Raw genomic sequence first — 25,243 nt, 5'->3', positions numbered from 1 at the left:
AACGTGAGGGCGAGGGCAGACATTCATACTGATAAACATTACAGTTTTATACACACTTCAATGCATGGAGCCAGATAAAAAAAGGAAAAAGGTAAACAGACTAAGAATCCCATGTATCCGTTCAGATCATGCAGAGTCCCAAAAACTAACCGTTATACACCTCTGGTAATAAAACATTCCCACCTTTCCCAAAGTTTCTCTCCTCTCTCCTTCTTGATCCGTATTGTAAAGGTCAACATTTCCATATCGTGGATCAGGTTTATAATATTCACCAGAAGCTTCAGGGTAGGGGAGACAACACCTAGTGATCGCTTGTGACCATAAATATCTTCAACAGGTATGTATCCCCTTTACTGAGTCCCTCAGGGAGTATTCCAAGATACATAGCAGAGAATGACAAATCCAAGGTTATACCCATAACTTTATATATTACTCGATTAACATCCTTCCAAAAGGTCTTCAACTCTAGACATGATAGCAGCCCGCAGCGACCACATCGCACCCCTCCAGCACGGGGACTGGGAGCCATCCAGCTTCCATCTCTGCTTTGGTGTCATAAAAAATCGGATTAGATTCTTCCATGTTAAGGAATTTGTGGGTGGACACAGAGTTCCTCCAAATCTGCATCCAAGCCTCTGTTGTAATTATTACATCTGCTTCCTTTTCCCTATTATATGTATATATGAGACGTTCTTTTAGGTGAAGAACAATAGGTGCCTGCCATGCAATGCATGCAGGCAGTGACTGACTTGCGAAGTATGAATGAAGCTTAAAGAAATGACAGAACAGAAAATAATCTAAACACACAAACAGTAAAGATGAAAAAACATAACTTTAAAAAAAAAATTTTCTTTTGTTACATGTTTTATGTTTAAAATTAGCTCACAAACTGTCGCTACTGCATCTTGTCAGCCATGTTTGTTTACTCTAAATTCAGTGTCATTGTGGTTTTCCGTGCATTTTCCATCTGGAATCTGAATGTGGGTGAGAACCCAGATGGTGTGACAACGACGATTCTACAATCGTGTAGAGTGAACTGTGCTTTCCACCACAGGGTGGCGGTGCTTCCCCAGTCCACTCAGACACATGAAGAAGAGCAGACCAGTAAAGACAACCAGTTTCAGGTTGTTGATGTCGGATGTGATTCCCATGACGTTATCTTACAACATTTATTTCATCGTCCAGTTTAGACGACATTTTGAGTGAAAGAACTGCTCTGCTGCATTAGCATGCTAGTTGCCCTGCATCCAAGCTGGCGTCTGATTGGCTGCTGCAAACAGCTAAGTAAACACAACTTCCAGCTAGCTCCGACTCTCAGCTCGAAAGTTTCACTTTAATTGTGGAGATGATTTTTAGTAGCAATTAAATTATTGCTACTAAACCTAACCCTAATTTTAATGATACAAAAACTTTAAAAAAAAAAGCTGTACACTTTTTTCTTTAAATGAACTACTTTAGAGTTCATTTAGAGGAAGTAGTTGCTGTTTTTAGAGAGAATGGTGAGCAGTTATCTCAGAGCACCAGTGCAGCCAAGAACCAGGCCTGGGGTCCATGTCTGAATGGATCCAGTTCTTTGCAGCAGCTGGAGGTAAAACTACAGAGTCGCCCTCCTTTAGCTCATACCTTGTATTTCTCATTATGAGAGTGTGTGATGACGTGTTCTTCAGCACAGATGGCGTCTCCATAAAAACTCCTTACACAGCAGGCAGAAGAACCCTCTGACAGGAAGCAGGAACTCCGACCCTGCAGTCAAACACAAGCAGCACCGTTCAAACACCAGGCAGGAGGCAAAACCAGCTTCCATTCATGTTTACCTGGCGGACATCTCCAGGTTAATGAGAACCTGTCGGGACAGGAGAGATTCAGAGAAAATAGTTGCTGTTTTTAGAGAGAATGGTGAGCAGTTATCTCAGAGCGCTAGCTGATGGAAAAACTAATGAAAAGACATCAGAAGGTGTAAATGTCTTCTTCTCCGACACACAGGTCTAATCTGAGTTCCACCTGGAAGTAAAAGACAGCTAACAAAATTCAGTGGTTCAGAGACCACATCATCAGCAGCTGCAGCTTTAATTGGATCAAGTCTCGACATGGAGCCAGTACCTTTGGCTGGTTTGGTCTTGGCATCTCCTAGGGGTCTCTTAGGGATCTTGGTGGGACTGGAGGCCCAGGGCCGATCGTACGGGTCCAAAGTCTGCGAGCAAAAAACCCCACGGTGAAATTTATCAGGAGAAACGTTGAGACTTCAAACCGTGTGAAGAACAAACCTTCCGGTGCGGTTTGCTGTGCAAGTGCGTGAAAAAGTCAAACATGGAACCAGAGGTGATGTTGCAGTTTTTGCACCAGTGGTTCCCAGCATCATAATACTCAAATGGGTCAGGGGGCGGAGCCTCAGCAGTGGAGAGTCGCCGTTCTGGTGAGGCTCTCGTCGAAGTCGCTGGGCTTACCTAAAACAATAGAGGAAGCAGCGATTCAGTAGAGCAGGAGGAGACAGAGCCAGTCAGGACAGAAACAAGATCCAGCTACAAAATGAAAACGACTTACCTTGACAGAGTCCAGCACCGACGGCAAAGAAACTCGACATTCATCACGCAACCATCACAAAATAAGATGAAATCAACGAAGACAAAGCAGGATAAACTCGGCGCGCATCATACAACGTTCCTGCAGTAACAATCCTATTCGGTTTAACGTCACCGATGAGTAAAACCAGGTGACACACGTTTACAACTGCAGCGCCCCCTGCAGAAACCTTCAGGTTCATCAGCAAGATAAAGACTCAGATGAGCTGGAAGCCATTACAAGTTGGTGCGGTTAACCTCAACCATGGTGAATGTTAACACATGTTAACACAGGGAACCAGAACCTGACTGAGGTTATGACCTCAGTCAGGTTCTGGTTCACTCAGAGGGTCAGGCTGTTCGAACCGGCCTCATGTTCACACTTTATCTTTTATTCAATGAAAGGATTACAGGCTTATTCAGAAACGGTGATATTAAATCATTATTCTGTTATCAGCTGTTAGACTGAAGCTACAGTGTTAATATTCACCATGGAGGTTGTATTGCCATGACAACAGCGGGAAGGCCACAAAACAAGTCTGTGGAGCGACCCAAACGTCCCACACTGATCAACGGCCCCTTGATGCTCTCATTTGGTCCAACAGACCAGTTGAGAGCATTAATATAAACGATATTTCTACAGGTGGAAGATCAGGATGGAAATGAGGAAACGAGACACCATCCTGATTGATATCAGAACAGAACTCTGTCTGCACCGCTTGGTTCCGATATGCAGCTACACGCCAACCGTTTGGGTTTCAGATGAAGCTTTGGGAGTCTTTAGCTCTGCACCACTAACCGACCAGCAGCAGCAAAAACCAAAATACAAAACAGATCTGAAATCAAACCAACATGGTAATGAACTCATGAGGATCCCAACTGTGATTATCACCAGATTAACCCGGGAAGCAGTCTCAGTGGTAGGATGGTGAATAATAAGTGTGTAAAAGGGTTTTGGCTCTCTTACTTGCAGCAGATCCTGCGAGCTCATTAGAAACCAAAGCACTGGAAATCCGACTGGCTCAATCAAAGTAACTACGTAAACTTGACCAAACAGCAGCAAACAAGCCATACAGACCAGAGTTCTTCAAGGTCAAAGGAACTGCAGCGGGATCGTACATTTTCTTATTGTTTAGAAATTTTTGGTATATATATTTTTTTCAAAGTTGTCTTAAAGTACATATTAAAAATATCCTACATGGTAAAATGACACTTAAAGGTGTGGTCATATTGCTTTGCTTAATTAAATTAACTGAACTTCCAGACTCTGGGACAATAAAGGGTTTTTCCATCTATCTGGAACTAAAAGGAGGCCAAAGAACTGCGACGCCAGGTGTTGTACCAAGCTACACCACAGGATGGCGGTGTTTCCCGTCAGACGGTTTGTTTGGCTCGTCCTGACGGCTCCATGAAGAAGCGCACAGGCTGCAAAGTTTTATGTTTGTTTGTTCCACATTGCTAAGCGTCTGGAAATGGTTCCCATAAACTTTTATCTAATAACATTCAGCCACTCTTATGTAGACTATGTTCTGGGAGTGAAATAACTTCTATTATGTTAGCATTCCGGCGCTAGCATGCTGATTGTCCCACTAGCTTAGCAGCTAAACTGCTACTCATCCACACAAAGCCAGATAATATAAAACGCCTTTCAGATGGAAAGTAGCAGATTCTGCCAGTGAAAATCTGTATGTTGTGTTAAAAGATCTGCATTCTGTGAATAACCAGTTTGTTCATTGAGTGGCTTTAGGAAGCCATCTGTTTATTAAAACACTCTGGGCTGAAGATCCTGTCATAAGACGTTGATATGCACTAAAACATCCGACATGACGGCGCACTACTGAGGGTGTACTTAGTTTTCCATCTCATTCACAGCAACGCATCAGGTAAAGCCAAATTACTGTTGAGAATATAAGTTTGGTTAGCATAACTTTAGCATGCAGCATGAACATTTTGAGTAGATTCCAAGTTAGGTGGATTTGGATAAAGATCCAAACTAAAACAACTGCTGACTCTCTGAACTTACATAAAATACTAAGGAGGGTCTTCAGAGAGGCAGCGGTTGTATTGAACTTCCTTTAGCACAGAGAGTCTGTCGTTTTCAGAGGAGTAAAATTATTTGGTGTTGGTTTAAGAGTTCAGTAAAACACTAAAACCTTTAAGACACTGACCTGAATGGATTGTTATTAGCTCTTATATATTTATTTAGCTATTATGTATTTAATATAAGGTTTTAGCTCTGCTACACTGGCAGCCAAGTAACAACATTTCATTGTCAAGATTCACCTTGTGTTTTTTTTGGTACAATGACAATAAAGGAAGTCTAAGTCTTCTACAAGTATATCAAATATATTAAAATAGCTCCCTTAAGCATTAACAGCATGTTCTGAATTAGTTAGTCTCTAACCACACTATTTGCATGCATTTTATGTTACTGAAATACAATAGGGTTAGGAAACTATTTTACTTCCAAAATATTTCAGGTATTCTGAAAGAGCTTTTCTAAAAGTAGACAACCTTGCAGTTTTTAGATCCAAACTTATAGTTATTATTTGGCAATAGATTTTTGTGCCAGTTTGTTTAAATTGAAATCAGTTTCTTGTTAAATCACAGACAGAAAACCACCAGGCCAGGTTGCAGGTCAATTCTGGTCTGGAATGTAAAAAGCAGATTGGTACGGGACGACTCTGGTTGATGATGACCTTTGTGCTCTCCATATATTTGCCTTTGGATTTCAGCAGGTCTCAAGCAGGTAATAAAATTAACATTAAACAGTCCCACAAGGGGAGGACACACCTTCTAATGCATATATTTAAATGAAGGAATACACATCCTCATAAAAAGGTCTGTTTTACAGCAGAAGATCGAATTGCTTTGTTTGCGCCCGAGTGAGGAATTCCCAAATGCATTTTTGTCTTTCCTTTTCAACTCGTTGCACGTAATTCTATGTTTTTTGTCATGTGTTGGACTTCTTGATGATCTGGGTGTGATGCTGATGTAACATTCTGTATGCATTGAATTCTCTGGATAAAGCTCTAGATGTATCTGAAGTCTGAGGTAGAATGGTTGTTTCTTTATTATTTCCCCTGCACATGCGAGTCCTGAATCTGGAAAACTAGAGCAAAATTAACGAGCCAAGTGAAGTTTATTCCCCTAAGTTTTAACATTATTTAATTACCACTTCTGGTACTCAAGGCAGACAATGAAGTTACTGAAAATGAAATCTATAAATACCTTCACAAAACATCAAACAATCTGAGCCTTTAAATCACAATGAACTTGTAAATAACTGCAATAATAAACCTATTAAGAAAGCAGGAGAACTGATTTCTACAGTCGGATCTTTACTCTGTTTCCATCATGCAACTGATATCAGCTGACTAAAACAGAAGGTGGTACTGGAACCATGTGGGCCCTAGCTATGCTATGCTATGCTATGCTGTCTGACAGTAAACTCTCCTCTGAAGGAGCCGTACCTTTAAGGTGGCGCTGCCGGCAGCTGGTTGCTCCTCTGGGTTCCTCCCCTGCTCCCGTTTTTCACTCTTCGGAAGCAACTCCTCTTGGTCCCGGGTTTTTGGGAGCTTGTTGATCTTGCTGGGCCGATCTAAAGGGCTCAGGCCAAGAATTTGTGCGACTTTCTCGATCTCGCTGCGCTTCCTCTCGGCAGCTTCGTGCTCCTTGCGGAGGTTGGAGATCTTGGCCATGACATCATCCTGCAGGCGGTTTATCTCCTGCAGCAGGGGGTCCTTGTGGCCGTCCTTCTCACGCCGCTTCTTCCTCAGCAGCTCGCCTGCAAACAGGGCCGTCCAGATCATTGTCAGGCAGAACTGTAATTCTCACCAGTGGTGTGGTGTTGCAACTCTTTATATTTCAGCTGGATCCAGCTCATCTGTTTGGATTTCAGGACCCGGATCAGAGCAGTGCAGAACCCCCAGGAACTCACCTTGCTGCTTCCTGAGTCGCTCCAGCTCCTTTATCAGATACTCTTTCTTCGTCATTCTGACCTCCCGCTCCTGCTCAGTTTCTCCCGCTCCTCCAGAACCTGAGAACAGAAACCCAGTCAGCAGAAACAGACCCGCAAGTCCGGGTGGTCAGGAACACCACAGAGTTGCACAGGAGTCCTGCCAAGACAGGTAAAGACAGGAAGTGATACGTGCAGGTGAGTCACCTTCAGTTTCTCGCTCTCGTTGTTTTGCTTGTCAGAAATGCTCTGGTCCTGACTCCTCCGCCGCTGCTCTTCCTGACCAACGCTCCTCGCAAAACCTGAGGACCAAACACACAGCAATTGATGGGAACGCAGCACCATCCTCTCTGACTGGTTCTGGTTACTTCCTAAACCAGTCTAACTGGATCACCTGCAGGTCTGAGTGACCAATCACAGCAGATTTCAGTCTGGGTTCCTCACCTAAGGCCCCCGTATCTGGGGTGAGTTTTCTGTAAGCCTTTTTGTAGGAGGGAGGCGGTGTGAGGTTCTCTGTGGCAGGCTGAGGGGGCAAGGCCATGTTAGGCGGTGGGTACATGGGGGGCCACTGCTGATGGATGTAGGGTAGGTAGTTTCCATACTGGCTGTATGTTGAAGGAGGGTAGTTTGGGGGCATCATGCCAGGAAGCTGTGGAGGAGGATAAGTAGGAATGGGCATGCTTGTGTGAGTCGGGATGGGGGCGGGATCAGAGGTCTGACTCTGAGGCTGCATTGGGGTACTCCACTCATTCTTTGTCTCCTGGACCTCCCAATCTGTGGAAGTTTTAGCAGCTGTGGTCTTCTTGGACTCGTGGTCGTCACTGCTCCAGCTGGCCCCCCGTTTGGTGCCACGCCCATGACTGCGACTTCTGCTGCTGCTTGAACTGCCGCTTTGGCTCCGCCTCCTCCGGCCTCGGCTATGGCGGCTGCCGTTGGAGCTGCCGGAAGAGCATCGTCGTCGCCGCGTAGGTGTCTTAGGAGGCTGCTTGTTGCCATGAAGGCGCTCCTTGGTCCGAGCAGCCATCTTGCTGATCTCGCCAACGCCCAGGTCAAGCCCGATGGTTTTCAGAAGGTCCTGGATCTTCTCGTACTCCTCCAACGCCTGGCGCTCACTTTCCTCCAGTGGCTCTGTTCCCGGTGGATAGGCCATGACATTCTGGTCGGGGTTGATGCTGGGCTGGCTCATGTGCCTGTTCGGCTCACTCACAGATGGAGTGACCTGCAGATGAGGTGAAATGGTTGGAGAGCAGTTGTACACCTGACCGGCCATGGCTCTTTGCGAGGGGAGATCAGAGTACAGCGAGTCTTCCGTCACATCTCCGTACTGATCCAGGCTGTGATGTCGGACTGGCTCTGGTGCTGCTGACATTTTGGGCTCCTCCAATTCTCCATACAGAAACTTTTCTTCATCATCAATGTCGTCCAGGACTCTCTGTGAAACTCCGCCCCCTGGCTCTGCCACGCCCAACAGGTTCAGGATTTCTTTGATCTCATTGTTGAGGTTGGCCCGTTGAGACATCTGTGGGTCGGACCTCAGTTCTGAGAGAACAGCCGCCACGGCACGCGGGTCGTTCAGCTTAACAGCCTGCATCAGCTGATCGGCCACACGAGCCATGGTGCGGTCCAGGTCCCTGGGCGAGTCGGATCTCTGTGGCACAGAAGCACAACGTGATGCAACGCCACCTCATCAAACCCAAAACCAGTCCTTCCTCATTGTAGTATCTTAACATTCTAATATAAATTAAAGCTTAGTAACAGATCAACTTGGCTTTTTTCAGGATAGATTCTCTAGTTAGCAGTTCAACTGGTACCAGACTGAACATACCCAAAAAGATGGCGAGTCTTCGTAACTGTTGTGCTTCTTCAGAATGGATTTGGTAGGTTGACCCAGTAGCTCCTCCACCTCCCTTTGCGTCGGGCCAGCTCCAGCTCTTTAAACTGCTTCCTGGACGGATCACTCTTGTCTCTGATGGAACTCGAGCTGCTGGAACTCGAACTGCTGAGACTACGACTCCTTCCTCTGCTCTTCCCTGGAGATCTGGACCTGGATCTAGACTTGCTGCGGGCTCGACTCTTGCTCCGCCCACGACTTGTGGCCCGGCTTTTGCTGCGTCCCCGGCTCCGGCCTGGACTCCGACTCTCTCCACGGTGACGACTCTTGCTGCGTCCCCGGCTCCGGACTGGACTCCGACTCTCTCCACGGTGACGACTCTTGCTGCGTCCCCGGCTCCGGCCTGGACTCCGACTCTCTCCACGGTGACGACTCTTGCTGCGTCCCCGGCTCCGGCCTGGACGACTCTCTCCACGGACGACTCTTGCTGCGTCCCGGCTCCGGCCTGGACTTCGGCCCCTGCTACAACTCCGCTCGTATTCAGGTCGGGGAAGGTAATCTCTGTAGGAAAACATAAATAGAACTGATAGCACATCTGGATCAATAAGGGACTGTCTTGGTTCTTGCTGGGTAAAGGAGTCTAAAAATCTGTTCTGTGCTCAAGTGTCCTACTTCCTGCTGTGTGAACTGCCCTGTGGAGAACAATATATTCAATTATCATGACAAACTTGACCGAATATGAAACAAGAATCTCAAAGAACCATATTAATGGAGAACAGCTGATAAATGAGATATGAACAAAATTCAACATGCAATTGTACCAACAAAGAAATCATCCATCCATTTTCTTCTGCTAATCTGGTGTCAGGTTGCAGGTTCAGTGGCCCACAAGGGAGACCGAGACTTCCCTCTTCCAAGCCCTGGTTCAGCTCCTCCAAGGGAACAGTTAGGCATTCCCAGGCCAGCTGTGGAACATCGTCCCTTCAGTGTGTCCTGGGTCTTTCTCTGGGTCTCCTCTTGTGGGACCCTATCACCTCACCAGGGAGGCGTCCACCCCAACCAGATCCTAAGTCACCTCTACTGGCTCCTCTTCCTATGGAGAAGCAGCAGATGCGCCTGGATGACCAAGCTTCTATCCCTAAGGGAAAGCCCAAACAACTTACAGAGAAAACTCATGTCGGCCACTTGTACCTGTGATCTTGTTTTTTTGACCTCTACCATCATCTTATGACCATAGATGATGGTAGGAACGTAGATCAACTGGTGAATCAAGACTTGCCCTTTGGCTCAGCTCTCTTCATCACGTCGGACCGGTACAGTTTCATCGCTTCACTGTAGACCCTACTCCAATCCGTCTGTCGATCTCCCATTCCCTTCTCTCATTCGTGAACAAGATCCAGAGATATTTGAACTCCTCCACTCGGGGCAAGACATCCCCCTCGACCCGGAGAAGGCACTCTACCCTTTTCCGGCTCAAGACCGCACTCGGCTGCGAACCGCTCCAGCGAGAGCTGCAGATTACAACCTGATGGAGCCAACAGAACCACATCATCCGCAAAAAGCAGAGATGCGATCCTGAGGCCACCAAATCGGATCCCCTCAACGCCTTGACTGCACCTAGAGATTCTGTCCATGAAAGTAATGAACAGAATCGGTGACAAAGGGCAGTCCTGGCGGAGTTCAACTCTCACCAGAAACGAGCCCGACTTACTGCCGGCAATGCGGACCAGACTCTGACACCGGTCGTACAGGGACCTGACAGCCTGTATCAAAGGGCCCGGTACCCCAAACTCCTGGAGAACCCCACTGGACACCCTGAGGGACACAAAAACACATGTAGACCGGTTGGGGGAACTCCCATACACCCTCCTGGACTCTGCTGGGGTTGTAGAGCTGGTCCAGTGTTCCACGACCAGAAAAAGAATCACACTGCTCTTCCTGAATCTGAGGTACGACTATCCGACGGACCCTCCTCTCCAGGACCCTTGAATAGACCTTGCTAAGGAGGCTTAAGAGTGTGACCCCTCTATAATTGGAGCACATTCTGCACGGAGCCCCTTTTTGAACAGGGAGACCACCACCCAGTCTGTCAATCCAGGGGAACTGCCCCTGATGTCCATACGATACTGCAGAGTGGTATCAATCGAGTAGATCTTTAGTCACCTTGGTGACCACCGGAGATTGGAGAGCTAGACCTCATCGCCTTGGAATGAGGTCAGTGTGCTACTCAATAGAAAACCATCCTCATAATGAATAGCCCTCATCTCAAAAAGGGGGACTTAACCTGCCAGGTAGCACTGTGCCACAGCCTGACAAATAGCAGGACAAAGGCTTAGGACAGATGTACAGCTTGCAGTGATGAATCTAGAGAGGCATCCATTTTTCCAGAAGTTACTGCAGTCTCCTGAATGTTTCTGGTTACCTCCACAGATAGTGGAGATAGTGTTGGATAGTGATAGTTTGTGGATCATTTTAAAGACGAAACAAAAAGAAAAGCCGTTTGATAAAAGGAGCAGCTGCTCTATGATTCATAACATTTTAACTGAATAAACATAACTACATATAATAAACATATATAAAAATGACATTTACATAAGGTAATAAACATTTCCACGTCACCTCCGATGTCAGCTCTTTGGGATCCCCTCCATTCTTACGTCACCGCGCGTTCTGATTGGCTCCCTGTCACATTCGACAGGCTGCAGTGATCGGGCCGAGACCACGATGAATATTCAACACACCACCACTAACAAACCACACACTGCAGGACGTCGTAAGATTGTTGGGAACATCAGACATCTGACGGTCACCCTGACCCATTCAGACAGAGAACAAACCCCAAACACGGCAGAAAGCCAGTCCCCGAACAAAGGTTTCTATTACCAATGTGAGCAAATCTTCGACTAGATTCTGCTCATATAAAAATAAAACACGACTTTGCAATTGGGTTGTTTCCATGAAATAACAAATTGAACTAAAATCACACATGAATAAGTTTGTTCATGCAACATGTCATCAAACCCAAGGAAGTGACGATGTAAACAGTTTCATGAAATGTATTCATAATCCATCATCTATCAGCCAATCAGAGGAGGCGTCGGATTCAAGCCCCGCCCCCGGTCATGGGTGGACAGAGTGATGGATTCAGCAGGTTTATGATTGGTGAGGAGCCAGCAGCCCATCGCCTGAAGAAACAGACCACCAAGAAGAAACAGACCACCAAGAAGAAACAGACCACCAAGAAGAAACAGACTACCAAGAAGAAACAGACCACCAAGCAGAAACAGACACCAAGAAGAACAGACCACCAAGCAGAAACAGACCACCAAGAAGAAACAGACTACCTGGAAGAGACAAACCCGTGTTTCTCTGGGAACACGTGACGTCCTAATGACGACAGAATTATCCAGGTGTGCAATTATCACCTGATGTCAGTCCTCCTCCATCACAACCATTTTTAAATCACTATAATAAGAAGTAATAGGTATATGATATAATTTTATCTGCATCAGGAATCATTCCGATTTTAACTTTTACGTCCAGACATGTTGAAGTGATTATGGTTTTCCTGTTGGTTTATTGCTGTCTTTGCTTTTGATCAAACCTGTACAGAGTGAATGAATGTCTGACCGTGTCGAAGGGACTAAACTCATGTTGGACCACAGAACCAGAGGTCAGTGACGGATCAGAACCTCGATCCTGATCTTGGTTCTCCTGTCTCTGGTTACCTGTCGTGGTGGGTTGGGGGGCCAGTCAGCTCGTTCCCCACGCTGATGACCAGGTTGTGGTCCAGGTGAGCTGGTCCTCTGTGAGACGGAGACCTCTGCAGGAGACAACACAGGTAATCTGATCTATAATCGGTTTAATATAACAATAGTAATTATAATATATCCTGATCAATCAAGACTCAGACTTTCCAAATGTCCTACACTGAAAACAAACCCTCGAATGCACCACATGTGTTTTTTCTGTGAGCAATTACAGCCGATCAATAAGTTTGATCAGAAGCTGTTTTCCTCCAAGCTGATTGCAGCTCGGAGTCTCCCGGTTCCGCCGCCCTCAAGTGTACCGTTTAAATCGGCTCATTTCTGAATGAAGTCTGGTCTGCAGCCCGTTAGCTGGAACTGACCAGAACCTTTCAGAACCCAAACACTGTCCTGCAGTTCTGGACCGATAGAAGACCCGATTCTGATAGGAGGAATTAACAGCTTTTCATAACATTCGGTTCGGTCTGACTGACCTCAGGAGGCGGAGCTCCGGCCCAAAAGTCCCCGCCGCGGTGACCTCCTGGCCCGGGGGACGGGGGCCTCCGGTGGTCCCGGTACTCCGGGTAGTCCTGGTGGTAAGGAGGTCTCGGTCGGGCCCTGTCGTCCCGATATCCCTGTGACGGGTAAGGCCTGGCGGGAGGCGGGTAGCCTCTGAACGGAGGCCGGCCGCGGAACATCTTCTCCCGCAGAGTCGCGCTGTGGCCGCGCGGGGCTGCGGGTCGGTACGGCGCGTCACAAGCAGCACGAAGCCACGACTGGTTCCGGTCCGCAACAAGACAGACTATTATTTTATCAATGCAGTGGTTCCGAGTTCGGCTCCGAACCGTACACACTGAACCCTTCTTCTTTGTTTCTGCGGAGCATCTCGCTTCCTGATAGCCTCACTGTTGCCACCGCGTGACGAAGATGCGGTACTGCAGGGGCGATCCAGAGCCATAACATGAACTTTGACCTGTAGAGAAATCCTGAGCGCTCCCGATGTTCTGAGCCAGTGCAGAACAGGTTCTGACCTTGGAAGCAGAGCTTCAACTGATCTCCTGATTCCCAGAGAAAATATTTAGTTAATGAGGAGATCCAGGAGTGATCCAGGAGGAGATCCAGGAGTGATCCAGGAGGAGATCCAGGAGTGATCCAGGAGGAGATCCAGGAGCGATCCAGGAGTGATCCAGGAGGAGATCCAGGAGTGATCCAGGAGGAGATCCAGGAGCGATCCAGGAGTGATCCAGGAGGAGATCCATAGGTCCTGAGATGATTTAATCCAGCTGCAGATTTACAGGAGAACCTCCAGAGGGCGCTCTGTCACTCCAGCCTGGACTGGGACCCACAGAACCAGAATAGTTTGAAATATTAAGCAGAACTAGTTTCTAAATGTTTAGACTGTTATTTAAAAAAAACACACAAAGAAAGTGATTTTTTAAAATTCAGTTTTATTGACAAACTCCCAAAAAAAAAAAAATCACAGGTTTATACTTTTTAACACAAACAGAAACAGGGAAAATCGACCCAAACTATGTTAGAAAGATTTGAACTTGGCTCCTGTTACTGTGATGGAAATGGGACTGAAGCGCTAAAGGTCTGGTTTACAGGCTTTAATCTGCCTGGCAGCGACGGCTCTGAACCGGACCGTCAGCTCATCCGCCAAGGTTCTGCTGGACTTTGTGGGTTTACCTCCACTTGTGCAGTCTGCAGACATCTATAAACAAATGATGCCGATATTTTTCCTTTTATAACAGGAAACATCACCCAGATTATTATGTAGTTTGATAACTCCAGATATGTATGTGTAGCTGTAATCCAGAAGCAGCAGCTCTGCACTCTGATCTGCATGGACAAACACAATCCCCCTAAAACCCAAGCAAAGCTTTCAGCTTTTCGGGTCCAATCAGAGTTCTGTTGGACTGGGTTTTACTCACAGAGTCTCCGGGATGTGAAGGTCTGATGGGTCGTCCTGAGGTCCTGCTGCTCTGCCTTCATGCTTTCTTCAGGGCTAACCACCGAGGTCTTCCATCAGTCTGCAGGTCTGACTGCCGTCTGCCAGACATTTACTCTGCAACTTCTATACTCGACATATCTAGAGGTCCATGAAAACTCAAACAATACATTTAATCCACTGCAGTTTATGACGTCTCCCTTCGCTGCCAGAAGGTTTTTGGGGGTCAAATGAATTTAGCAGACCTTGCAGCTATATTTAAGTCCCTTCTAATCATAAAGGAAGAGTTGATGAAATGAGAGGCAGCGAGTCACATTTATAGGGAAGCATCTGGTGAAAAAGACCCAGAGCTTCTTCTGATGAAGGAACCAGAAGGACATCAGATGTTCTCAATGCTCAGCCAACTGTAAACTATTAAACTGACACCAATTCAAAAGTTTTTATTTACATTTTTCTAAAACTCATTTCATTGAAAAACTTCATTAACTTTGATGAAATGATTTAATTCAGTTTTGCAAGAAAACCAGAAGAATTCCTGCAGAGGAAACTTCAGTATCATCTGGGGACACATCTGCTGAAAATCACATAAAATTAATAACAATGATGGGATATTTCAGCTGACAATGAAATGGTTCTACTGTCAAACCTCAACATAACTGTCCTTATGGAGCATCAATGAGATTCATCTGAACTAGCTAGCTACTGGGGGACATAAGAACCGTGAAAGAAAGAATGACGCCTACATCCCTGGAGCATTCTGGGCGTTCACCTCCAGCTCCCACTTTTCCAGAAACTCCTGCAGGTTCAGGTTGAAAACATCAATGCCTTTAGGCGACAGGTGGATGCCGTCACCCCGGTACAGCCCTGTGTTGGTGCCACACCGGATGTTGTCGTGGTTCACCGAGATGCCTCCCAGATCCGACACAATGCTGTGGATTCTGCGGTTCACAGTGGTGCGAACCAGATCCACTTCATAGCTGTCTGGCGAGTGACGCCACACCCGGCGAGGGAGGATGTCGGACCACACCAGGAGGCAGTGTGGGAAGATGCTCCGTATGGAGGCCATGTCCTTCTTGACGGAGGCCAGCAGGTTAGTGGGGCTCTCGGTGCTCAGGTCGTTCCCTCCCAGGTGAACTATCAGGGCGTCCGGGTTGGGCCATGTGATCTTCAACTGGTGGAGCTGGGGCAACAGCTGGGACCAGGTCATGCCCTGGATGCCCTTCCACCAAATGGTCACCTTGTTGGGGTCCATGCCCAGCTGCATACCTACCTCTGGAGACTTGGCCCGCGACTCGGCCCAGTACACAAGCGAATGACCACAGATCCAAACGTTCTTGGGCTCGCTACTGATTGGTTTACCTAAAGATAAGAACAGGACAGTTCAGGAAGTGAGAGGGCATCATCTGACAGACATGATTTTAACGCATCTCAGATCACGCCACAGACTGCTTTCACAAAGATCCACTAAAGCCTCTTAATCTGGACGGCTTCAATGAGGCACCAGAGATGATCCAAGGCCAGGCGAACAGAGACATGCTCAATAATGCACCATGTATACATGATATCAGAATGCATCATTGTTTAGGAATAATATTGCATTACAATTAACAGAGCGACCAAACATCAACATACAGACACCAGGTCGAGGATTGAGGATTTCCACTCTGATGGATGGATGAGATTATCCTGATCTGACGCTGTAGCTCTGCTGCTACAGGCTGTGGAGGACAAAGTGACCATGCTGCTTTCTCTACTACTCTCCAAGTATTTGTGATCCACAGCTCTTGCTCTCTGGTTTGCATGGCATGTCCTGTAAAACCTGGAGTTTTGTCTTAGATGTCGCCACTACAGGAGCTGCTCCTGCCGTTAACTCTTTAACATAGAAACTTGTTTCAAAAGTCAGACTAAATTAGAATGTAACTGACTCTGGATGCTGTCCCTGGTGCCGCCGCCATTCTGGTCGGTCTGGGTATTAACTGGTTTTGTTCCACAGTCAGATGATGTTATAGATGGTGGACCGCTGAGCTCTGAAGTAAATAGTTAACCGATCTTTGTGAAATCAACCTGGAGCGTTACAGAAATAAGTCGGTACAGATCGCAGTAAAGTTCCCCTCCAACGCCCTGCAGGTCTCAGCGGTCTCCTACCCAACTCAGTTAATGTCTGAATGATGTCCTCTGCAGCAGGGATGAGCAGTTCGCATCAGGGCCTCATGACTAAATCGACATACACACAAAACATGTGGCGTCGTATTTTACACTCGGCATGTATGAAAATGAACACAGCGTGAAAGTGTGCATACATATAAGCAGTTTTTCCCTGCCGAGAAAATGTGCAGCAGCCACACAAACTATCTGAACAATGATAAACTCCAAAGAGTCAAAACTCACTGAATTCACTGAAATCTGATTCAGTTATTTTGACCAGGAAGCATCAAATCCAAAGGTTTTTATGATTTTAATATTTTAGTGTTTAAACGTTGAAACTGAACCGATTTATCCTCAGACAATAAGCCAACAAAAAATAACAAAGATGTGAAAACATCACAACATGTAAAAATAAATTTACTCAGTTTGTCTCAAAGATAAAACGATTTGTCTGAATGAATCTATGGCTCATTTATTCAAGAGAAACCAGGGCTGATCAATAGGTTTGATTACTGCAGGTGATCAATAATCTGAGGTATAGCTGCTCCTGTGGCTCTGATGGAGAACATGGAGCCATTGATCAGAGATCATATTGATCTGCTGGTTTATTGGCGTTTAGATTGATCCAGACTGATCATTGTGGGGCTCTGAGCAGAACTTGAAGCAGGAACCGGGACCAGAACCGGTCCCGGTTCTGGTCCCGGTCCCGGGTCCAGCTGGCCCGCCTTGTGGACAGAAAGCTTCTGCTAACCGTATTTAGGATAAAGGTTTAAACCGGCTGAAGGCTCTGCTGCTCCGTCTGACATTTATCATTTATTTGGAGTTTTTATGTCTTTAAATGTACTTTTATTTTTGTAAGGTGACCCTACATGCCCTGATAATAAACTGTTTTATTATTATTATAAATACCATGGCAACCGCCATGTTGCCATGGTTACAGCTTCACACGGCGGCAGACTTCCAGGTACTTCCAGGTATTTCCAGGTGTTTCCAGGTACTAATTTAGATCAATATGCATTTGTGGAGGCGATTGCGGATCGCAGCACAGCTTCATACAGCTGGAGTTTCTAAATTTGTCCTACGCCGAGTTTTAGTGTGAAACTGATACCTGAGGCCCTGATGTTTTGGCATTTATACTGTATTTAAAACGCTTTGCAATGTTTCTGGCTGCGACTGAATGTTACTGCAGTTGAAGCTCCACAAGCAACAGAAAAAACAGAAAACTAAAACAATACTTTTTAGTTTTCAGGTTAGCAAACAGATTGATGAGTTGGTCATAAACTAAAATAAATCAAAATTTATGCAACAGTCAAAATTATTCTATGCAACTGCCCATCCCTGCTCCATCATGGCATCAACTTCTGCAGAGTCCAGAAAACTGACCGATCGTTTTGATCTGATGTCTTGAGTTCAGGAAACCGAGAAAACCTGCAGGGTTTCCTGTCCAAACTCTTGACTCTCTTTTCTCCTGATCCGTTTCTACAGGGTAAAACTCACTAGCTCGTACAAATATATAACTAATATTCACTACCTGAAGAGATTTTGTTTTAAATCAATACTACAGCTTCTAAAGTGAAAAAATGTGAGTAATGAATGTGTTGAGATTAAAGAGGTTTCAATGTTTCACAGCTTCAAGTTTAGAGCAAAAGTATTACTTTAGCTTAAGAAATCAAAACAGTCACCTACCTTTACTGTCAAGAGAAAATGTCACTCTGCAAAGTTTATCATTTTAATCAAGTTATAAAACCTTCAAATAATCCAAATACGGAAAAGCACCGCGAGACTTTTACCTGCCGTCTCTAGTTTGGCTCCACATCCTTTAGGTAAAATTCAGACGTTGAAATGTGTCACGCAAAAAGTCAAGCAACCATGAAGAACATCACGTTTTAACGTCTAAAGGTTCAGCACAACGAGTGTCTTTGCCAATAAACGTGTGTGCTCCTCCTCATCTGGCTCTGACGGTTTGCTCGTGGTCCAGTACTTTGTTTGTAGAACTGAAATGAACTTCTATTAGCTAATCACCCAAAAGAACGACTTTAGACCTAGGATGTGCCAGTGAACAAGCTGTAGCTCAGATCTATACCTAAAGGTGTTTAATGTTTATCGTTCAGGAAACGCCCAGGTTTCAATCGATTCAGCAAAGAGGATTTGAGGGTAATGTCATCAATCAGGTAGTTCTTCATGTCAAGAAATGTAAAACCCACCCTGGTCTAACAGAGCAGCAGTGGAGGAGCCGGCATTCGGTTCAGGCCCAGCGACTTCAGAGGGCCGATCCGTGGTCAGACAGCCAGACCACAGAGGGCGGCCGACTAAACATCGGGACCGGAAACTTTCCAAGACCTCTGCTAAAGAGGTCAGAGGGCCGATCTCAACACGGTGATGTTGAGTTTGGATAAAACACATCTGGCTCCATGCCACCAAAACATTGACATGTCTTTTCTTTCTCCAGTTTGTGGTTAGCCTTCTGCACCAAACAGTCTCTATCAAAGTCTACCAGCATGAAGAGAGAAGATAGGACACCATTAGATGGGTCTGTGTTTAAATGCTGCCTCTGTTCATCGCTGTTATCAGATTTTCATTTCAGTTGCTAAACTCCATACTGGACCAGTCTGGTCTAAACTGGGAATGTGGATGCTCAACCTGAGGATGCAAACAATACAAATTCTCAGCACAACATGGAAAAGTTGCAGACTTATAGTCACAAAGTTAGGAAAAACTTTTTAATAAAGGTTAGTTTAACGAAGTGAAGGTGATATCAGACTAACCGACGGGAACAGAGATCCTGACTTATTCTGTAACTATGGTCTGTTTGAAAAATACAGTTCAGATAAAACTTTCTATTCCAATAACAGAGTTATAGCTGTAGATTAGAAGATCCTGGAGAAAATCTACACGCTTTTATGTCAAACTACTCAACGTTACAGCTAACTGATACTTCAAGCATAAAGACCCTTAAATCGATACGGTTCTGTTGGCTGCATATCTACGGCACAAAGGCGGGTCAAAACTCTAAATGTGAAACTAAACGTTTAGAAATGAGGAATACAGCAGAACATGTCTCTTGTTCAGCCTTTTCCACCAATTAAGGCTTTTAGCAGCTACGCATTTTCCAACCGATACAGAATTTGGATTGAATGTAGCAGACAGAACAAATTACCATGACCACAACTCTAAATATAGTCTGGTGGGTTTTACTTACTGTTCATAAGCTTTATAATGACTAGAGATGCTTTGGTGCAACGTCTTGCTGGATGGTAGACTCTTTCAGCTTAGGTTGAAGAAAACAAAACCGAAGTGAACTTACCCGGATGGGCTTTACTAGCACCTGTCTCAAAGACGCACCACGAACAAAACGCAACATCCGGCGAAAACATGAAGAACAGGGACCGCTACCAGGGCTGGCAGGAACCCACGAGGCTTTTATCAACATGGCTTTTATGTTAAGAATGAACAGATCCGACCCAAACATACAACAGGTTCTTTAATTTAAACAGACTTAAGTGCTTCCTAAATGTGATTTAGCTTTAGCTTCTAATGTTTACCAGAAAGACAGTGAGGTCTAAATTGCAAGTGATAAATTACTCTAACAGGTGATGCTAATATTCAGATGTAGCTTTCTGCTCTTAGCCTGACTGCAATGTTGAGAAAGTAGCAGCAAGAGACCAACAACTAGCTCGCTCTAAGTGAGCATCCCTAGTTATCTGACTGAACCCTGCACTCATAAAGCCATGTCTACAAAAAGCCATCCTGCCCTCACCAAGTCCCGGAGCACATCTTCAGCCTAAAACATCATCCACATTTCGCTCCAAGATTCTCCCTCAGGTAAGCGTCATGACCCAGTTGGTAGCACACAGAGTGCTACAGAGAGCAACGAAACGCTGAAGACCCACAGGATTAAAGCTGTGTGAAGATGACGACGAGATCTTTTTTCTGCAGAAGATCCTGGTCAAAGCCGAGGGTTTGTTTCTGACTTGGTGCGCATCAAACATTAAATTCAGGGAGATCATCAGAAGTGTCTACACTCAGTCACCACTGGGGCACTGAAGACTTCCAAGCTTGATGCGGCCCATCTGCCGACCTTACAGTTAGCCAGCTGGTGCTTTGGTAGATGAAGCTAGCATGGAGGAACTGCTGGATGCAATGTACTGCAGCAGCTGCAGTGAAAATCAGACTGTGGTCCCCAACTTTTACAGGATCTTCCTTATTAATGGGTTATTAGCCAATACACCAATAAATCAGTTTGCCACTGCAACCTGTTTTAGCTACACACATTTTGTCCCAACTTTACTGGATTAGCTTGGTTCTGAAAGCTGCTACGCCATGCTAACAAGCCACTTAAAACCCATGAATAACATTTGTTTATGAAAGTATCTACACAGTCCTCATCGGTTGCTCCTGTTCAGATCAGGAGGAATCGACTCCTGGACTCAGCTAATGTTAGCATCTTCTTGATAATTCAACCTTAAATATTTCAATGGGTTAGGGTTAGGTAAATTAAGTTTCTATAGCCCACTTCAAGACTGTCAGTTTTAAAGTTGGGGTAACTGGAACCAGGTTTTACTCCCAACACACTGGATCTCCGAATTTCTATCAAAAATGAATCTGAAGTCAAGTCCAATTCCTTCCTTATAAACCAGTGGGTCATCAGGAGCAGAGGAAGAAAACGCTTTACTTTGCAGAGTTGAGCTCGCAGTCGGCTTCTATGATTGCTCAAAGAGATGATGCATTAGATCCAGCTAACGACTTGCTGACCATCGTCTTAGCCACTGGTTTGTGGCTCCATGAGCTTGAACTGACGCTTTGCTCATGTTCCAGACACTGAAGTCATGCTGAGCTTTACATGCATGCAAAAATCTCTTGGCCTCTCATAAGTGGAAAACAACCACATGCCCTTAAATGTAAAAATTCTATTGCTGCGGTAGAATCGTGCTAACGGACATGTTTAGGTAATGTGGGCATGTCTGAAATAATCTAGTTTCTTGACTTGGTCCTTGCTAAAGTCATGTTTACATAAACTAACCCAATGAAGGGTATCTAAACTTGACCTCTTGTGAATGACTTGAGCATGTCTGAAGACAGACGTATCTGCTACATTGGACCTTCTTGGAAGAACCTGGATGACCGAAGACTTCAGGAAACAGCAAAAAGTTTGGTTGAATAAAAAGATGGCAGCACCGAACACAGCATGCAGGTATTGTCTGAGGTGGACAGTAAACATAACTATTACATGATTCCTTGCTAGTTAAACACATCTGCAATTAATGAAGATATACCTGCCGGGACCGGCGGACCCTCTTTGTTCCTCTCTCCTTGTCTCCTGAGGGTAAGCCTCTCTTTGTACTCCTGTTCCCTCTTCTCCAGAAGCCTCTGATTATACAAATCCAGCTGTGACACAAGCACCACATCTTTAGCAATCTACCAAGCCAAGAACAGCATCTTCCTAGAAACCTAGGTCACTTGTAAAGACAGATGCTGTTTCTTTACAGTGTTTTACAGGCTAACCTGGGCTTGAGCGTGTCAACAAGGGCTCTGCTGATCTTACCTTCTCCTTCTGCTTGGCCTTGATGTCGTCGTCCGTCTCCAGTGAGGGCGGCGAGCTGCTGAACGACACTGAGGGTAAGCTGAACTGGACAGATTTAACAGGTTTGACTGGCGGCGGGATGCTCAGAGACTTCACAGTCTCAATCAGGTTCAAGCAGCGCACCACTGTGGTAGACATAGGCGACTGGTCGCAGCTTGAAGGACTTGAGGTTACTGGTGTCACAGTAGGAGTGAGTGCGGGCTGTAAGGAGGTGGCCCCACTGGCGGCCGAAGCGGGACTGGCTAGGCCAATGAACGGAAGAACCGTATGAGTGGAGCCTGTCGTGAAAGGAGGGATTCCGGCCGGGCGCTGGGGTGGAGGCCCAGGAGGCGGACCAGGAGGGTGCTGTGCCTGGCGCCGTGGAGGAGGTCCTGGTGGGGGGCCTGGGGGACGCAGCAGCCTGGGGTGGGGGTGGGTGGCTGCAGGGGGCTTCAGGGTCGTGGGATGTGCTAGTGATACCAAGAGGCCAGTTGAGTGGGGGGGTTGGGTGCCGGTAGTGGGCAGGAGGCGGCCCTGGAGGTGGTTTTGGAGAGGAGACGGTGGATGGTGCGCTCCCTGTTGTCTTGGTATGGCTCTGCAGATGTTGCGCCTTCTTTTGCTCTTCAAACTCATCTTGGTCAAAGAATTTCTCATACTCTGGAATGGCCGACTTCGGGTTGCTGAGCGGTTCAGTGCTGGAAGATCTGGCAGGGGAGGGAGAGTGGATATGATCCCACAGAACCAGTCCTGCCGCTCCGCAATTCCTTCTTAGGAAACGTCTCTCTTTCCATTGATGATGACTTGAAGCTCAAGGTTTTCTCCTGAGCTTTATTGGCCAGTTTAGAAACCTCTCCAGAGCTCAGCTTGAGCCCAATTGACCGCAGTAGACTTTGTATCTTATCGTAGGGTTCTGGTTTCTGGCCATCACCTGTTTTCTCTACTGAGGGTTGTTTGGAGTTTGGCTGCTTTATCTCCACTTCATGGACCAGACTGCTGCTGGGCCGCTCTTGACCCAGACCTACAATTCGAGAGAAGCCTTTGCCATCCTGAAGGGCTCGCTCGTGAGGCAGGAGGTCATCTATAACATCCAAGGGTTCCGAGGTCTTCTCAGCAACAGTCTTCTTGTTAAGCATGTCAAGAAATCGGTGCAGAGGGGGTTTCTGAGCCAGCGGGGACTGCGGGGGAGTTGTGAACTTTCGATTGGGAGACGGTGTTCTTGGAGGAGAGTCGATGGGAGACGGAGGTCTGAAAGTGGAGACTGAGTGAGTCATGGGTTTAGCACAGACGTTAGCATCTTGGCTAGGTGGAGAATGTGGGGAAGAGCCACGAGGTTCTGGAGACCTACTTTGTTTTAATGGTGGGTAAGGATCGTAGGCGCGTTCCCTGTACTTGGGGTCGTAGAAGTGACTGTCATAATGCTCATTGTACACGTCATACCGATCAGTGTAGCGCTGGCTGGAAGAAGGGGCTCCGCCGTAGGGAGGGTCGCCATAGAGATGGCTGTCGTACGGCCGGTCTGCATACGGGTGAGGGTACGGGTTGCCGTAGGTCTCGCCGTAGCGGCGGCCTGGGAACGGACCGTACGGACGGTCATAGTAAGGGTCATCATAGGGAGGCCGGATGTAATCTGGTTCTTCTGGGCGCTTCTTGAGAATTGAGCGAGGCATACTGATCCTGCCATGGTCATAGTCGATGCAGGTCCTGCCTCCAGGCTCCAGCCCCCTGGGGTCAACCAGAGACTTCTTATAGGCGATCATCTCGTTAAGCTCCTCCAGCTCTCGTTTCTTTCTCGCCAGCTCAGTGTCTACCACCATGCCTCGCCGTGGCGGTGGGCTCGGCCTTCTGCGGTGGCTTTCCTCGCGCTCTTTGCTGGACCTGCTCCTCTTCCTGGAGCTTTTCTCTCTGCTGCGGCTTCTGCTGCGGCTTCTGCTGCGGCTTCTGCTGCGACTTCTGCTGCGACTTCTGCTGCGACTCCGGCTGCGCCTGCTTGACCTCTCTCTGCTTCGTCTGTACCTGCTGCTGTGTTCTCGGTCAATGCTCGCGCTGCGTCTCTTTTTTGCCACGCGGCCAAACGGATCTCTGGACGGACTCCGACTTTTGCTCCTCTCCTTGCTCCGGCTGCGACGGTACTTGTGGCGGGAGACGCTGGTGTCCTTCTTTATCGTTTTAAACACGGCCTTTTGTTTGTCTGACTCGGGTTTCTGGTTTCTGAAACGTTAGCAGAGATCAAACAGGGTTGGGGTTTCCTCATAAGTCAACTAATTCTCAACTACCAGTTCTGATCTTAACCTTTGCACTAACTGCTAATTTAATCACAGTATTTTATCCCGAATGTTTATTGTTCAATGGTAGGCAACGTTTGTATTGGAAACAGAATTAAAAAACAATTATATTCCTCTTTCTGTTGACCAAAAATCATATGATAAGTATGTCTTTAGGTATATCAATGAGAACAAAACAGTGTGGTCAAATCTTTACAACTTGACGTGCCTGAAGTTAAGGGCAATTTCTTATAGTTCCACTTTTTTACTGCTCACTCTGAAAAACACGGGCTTGCTGGCAATGCTCTTAATCAAAATGACATTTCTGAACTCAGAGATTTCGTGTCTGATCCCATAGTTTGCAGATTAAACCGCATTATGAGAAGATCCGAAGAATAGTGGACATTTACTCACTCAGTGGCGTCTGGGGGTTTTGCCAACTTGATGGTCATCTACAAAACCACAGGAAGATTAGCGTTGGAGGAAAACCGATCTCTGCTAATCGCAAACAATGCAGAGGAGCTCACCTTCCCTTTGGTTGCTCCGACGCCGCTCAGTTTGCGAACCGGGAGGAAAACTTTCTCCGTGAAGCGTTTGATCCTGATGGCCTGTTTCCCTCCGTCTGCTGTCGGATGCTTCATAATCACCAAGACACATTTCAGAAAAAACTCAGGATCATTCACTGTGGACTGAAAGCCAGCCGAACGTAGTAGCAGGACTGACCGGGACGACGCTGAACTCCACCTTCTCGTTCAGCTCCAGCTTCTTCTTCTCCACCACCTCGGACATTTTGAAGAACAGCTGAGGGTTCTCTGAACACTTGATGAGTCCAGAGTCCTCGGAAAACTCGATCACAATCCCCTGAAGAGAGAAGCGAGGCGTCAGACGGGCCTCCGGGAGGACGGGCGGTGTGCCTCCACGAGGACCGGGGGCCTCACGTGCGTCCGCTGCTCCGTGGACTCCTCGAAGGAGTCGGGGAGGATCTCAATGAAGGTGGCGCGCTCCTCCTTGGTGAGGCGGTGTGTGGCCAGGCTGAAGCGGACCTGTAGGAGGAAGCAAGCCATTACTCCTCCGGCCGCCGCTCAGAGTCTTGAGACTGCCGCTCCTCACCTTGTCTCCCACCAGCATGGTGGCCAGGGTCAGCAGGTCATTGGGGCCAAAGGTCAGTTGCTTCTGCCGGCCGTCCACGGTCATCACCAACCGACCCACCTCAGGGGGGCGGGTTGGGGGCCC

General features: G+C 46.7%; 3 protein-coding genes across 3 annotated transcripts in view; all 3 read right to left on the bottom strand.

Moving 5' to 3' along the window:
* The window catches only part of LOC129355059 (zinc finger protein 318-like), a 19,655-nt gene extending 5,552 nt beyond the window's left edge, over window positions 1-14,103 (bottom strand). Inside the window, 15 exon segments of the mRNA XM_055024610.1 lie at window positions 1,624-1,689; window positions 1,691-1,743; window positions 2,101-2,191; window positions 2,265-2,444; window positions 6,032-6,345; window positions 6,499-6,573; window positions 6,576-6,597; window positions 6,724-6,818; window positions 6,961-8,164; window positions 8,342-8,427; window positions 8,430-8,804; window positions 8,853-8,908; window positions 12,076-12,170; window positions 12,588-13,428; window positions 14,028-14,103. Of these exon segments, the coding sequence (XP_054880585.1) occupies window positions 1,624-1,689; window positions 1,691-1,743; window positions 2,101-2,191; window positions 2,265-2,444; window positions 6,032-6,345; window positions 6,499-6,573; window positions 6,576-6,597; window positions 6,724-6,818; window positions 6,961-8,164; window positions 8,342-8,427; window positions 8,430-8,804; window positions 8,853-8,908; window positions 12,076-12,170; window positions 12,588-12,791 (2,916 nt within the window). The 5' untranslated portion in view covers window positions 12,792-13,428; window positions 14,028-14,103.
* Window positions 14,027-22,382, bottom strand: LOC129355092 (uncharacterized). Its single transcript, XM_055024643.1, has 3 exons — window positions 21,732-22,382; window positions 21,463-21,574; window positions 14,027-15,403 (listed from the first exon to the last, which is right to left on the bottom strand). The coding sequence occupies exons 1-3, from the start codon at window positions 22,380-22,382 to the stop codon at window positions 14,784-14,786; spliced, it is 1,383 nt and encodes a 460-aa protein (XP_054880618.1). The 3' UTR covers window positions 14,027-14,783.
* On the bottom strand, window positions 22,206-25,243 carry LOC129355114 (serine/arginine repetitive matrix protein 2-like). Its single transcript, XM_055024668.1, has 6 exons — window positions 25,121-25,243; window positions 24,949-25,053; window positions 24,734-24,871; window positions 24,538-24,645; window positions 24,425-24,462; window positions 22,206-23,957 (listed from the first exon to the last, which is right to left on the bottom strand). The coding sequence occupies exons 1-6, from the start codon at window positions 25,202-25,204 to the stop codon at window positions 22,439-22,441; spliced, it is 1,992 nt and encodes a 663-aa protein (XP_054880643.1). The 5' UTR covers window positions 25,205-25,243; the 3' UTR covers window positions 22,206-22,438.

This window comes from Poeciliopsis prolifica, unplaced genomic scaffold (genome assembly GCF_027474105.1).
Source record: "Poeciliopsis prolifica strain line A6 unplaced genomic scaffold, Auburn_PproV2 SCAFFOLD124, whole genome shotgun sequence".
NCBI classification, from domain to species: Eukaryota; Metazoa; Chordata; class Actinopteri; order Cyprinodontiformes; family Poeciliidae; genus Poeciliopsis; species Poeciliopsis prolifica.
The sequence above is the reverse complement of the archived record's forward strand: the minus strand, read 5'-3'. Positions and strand labels throughout refer to the sequence as shown.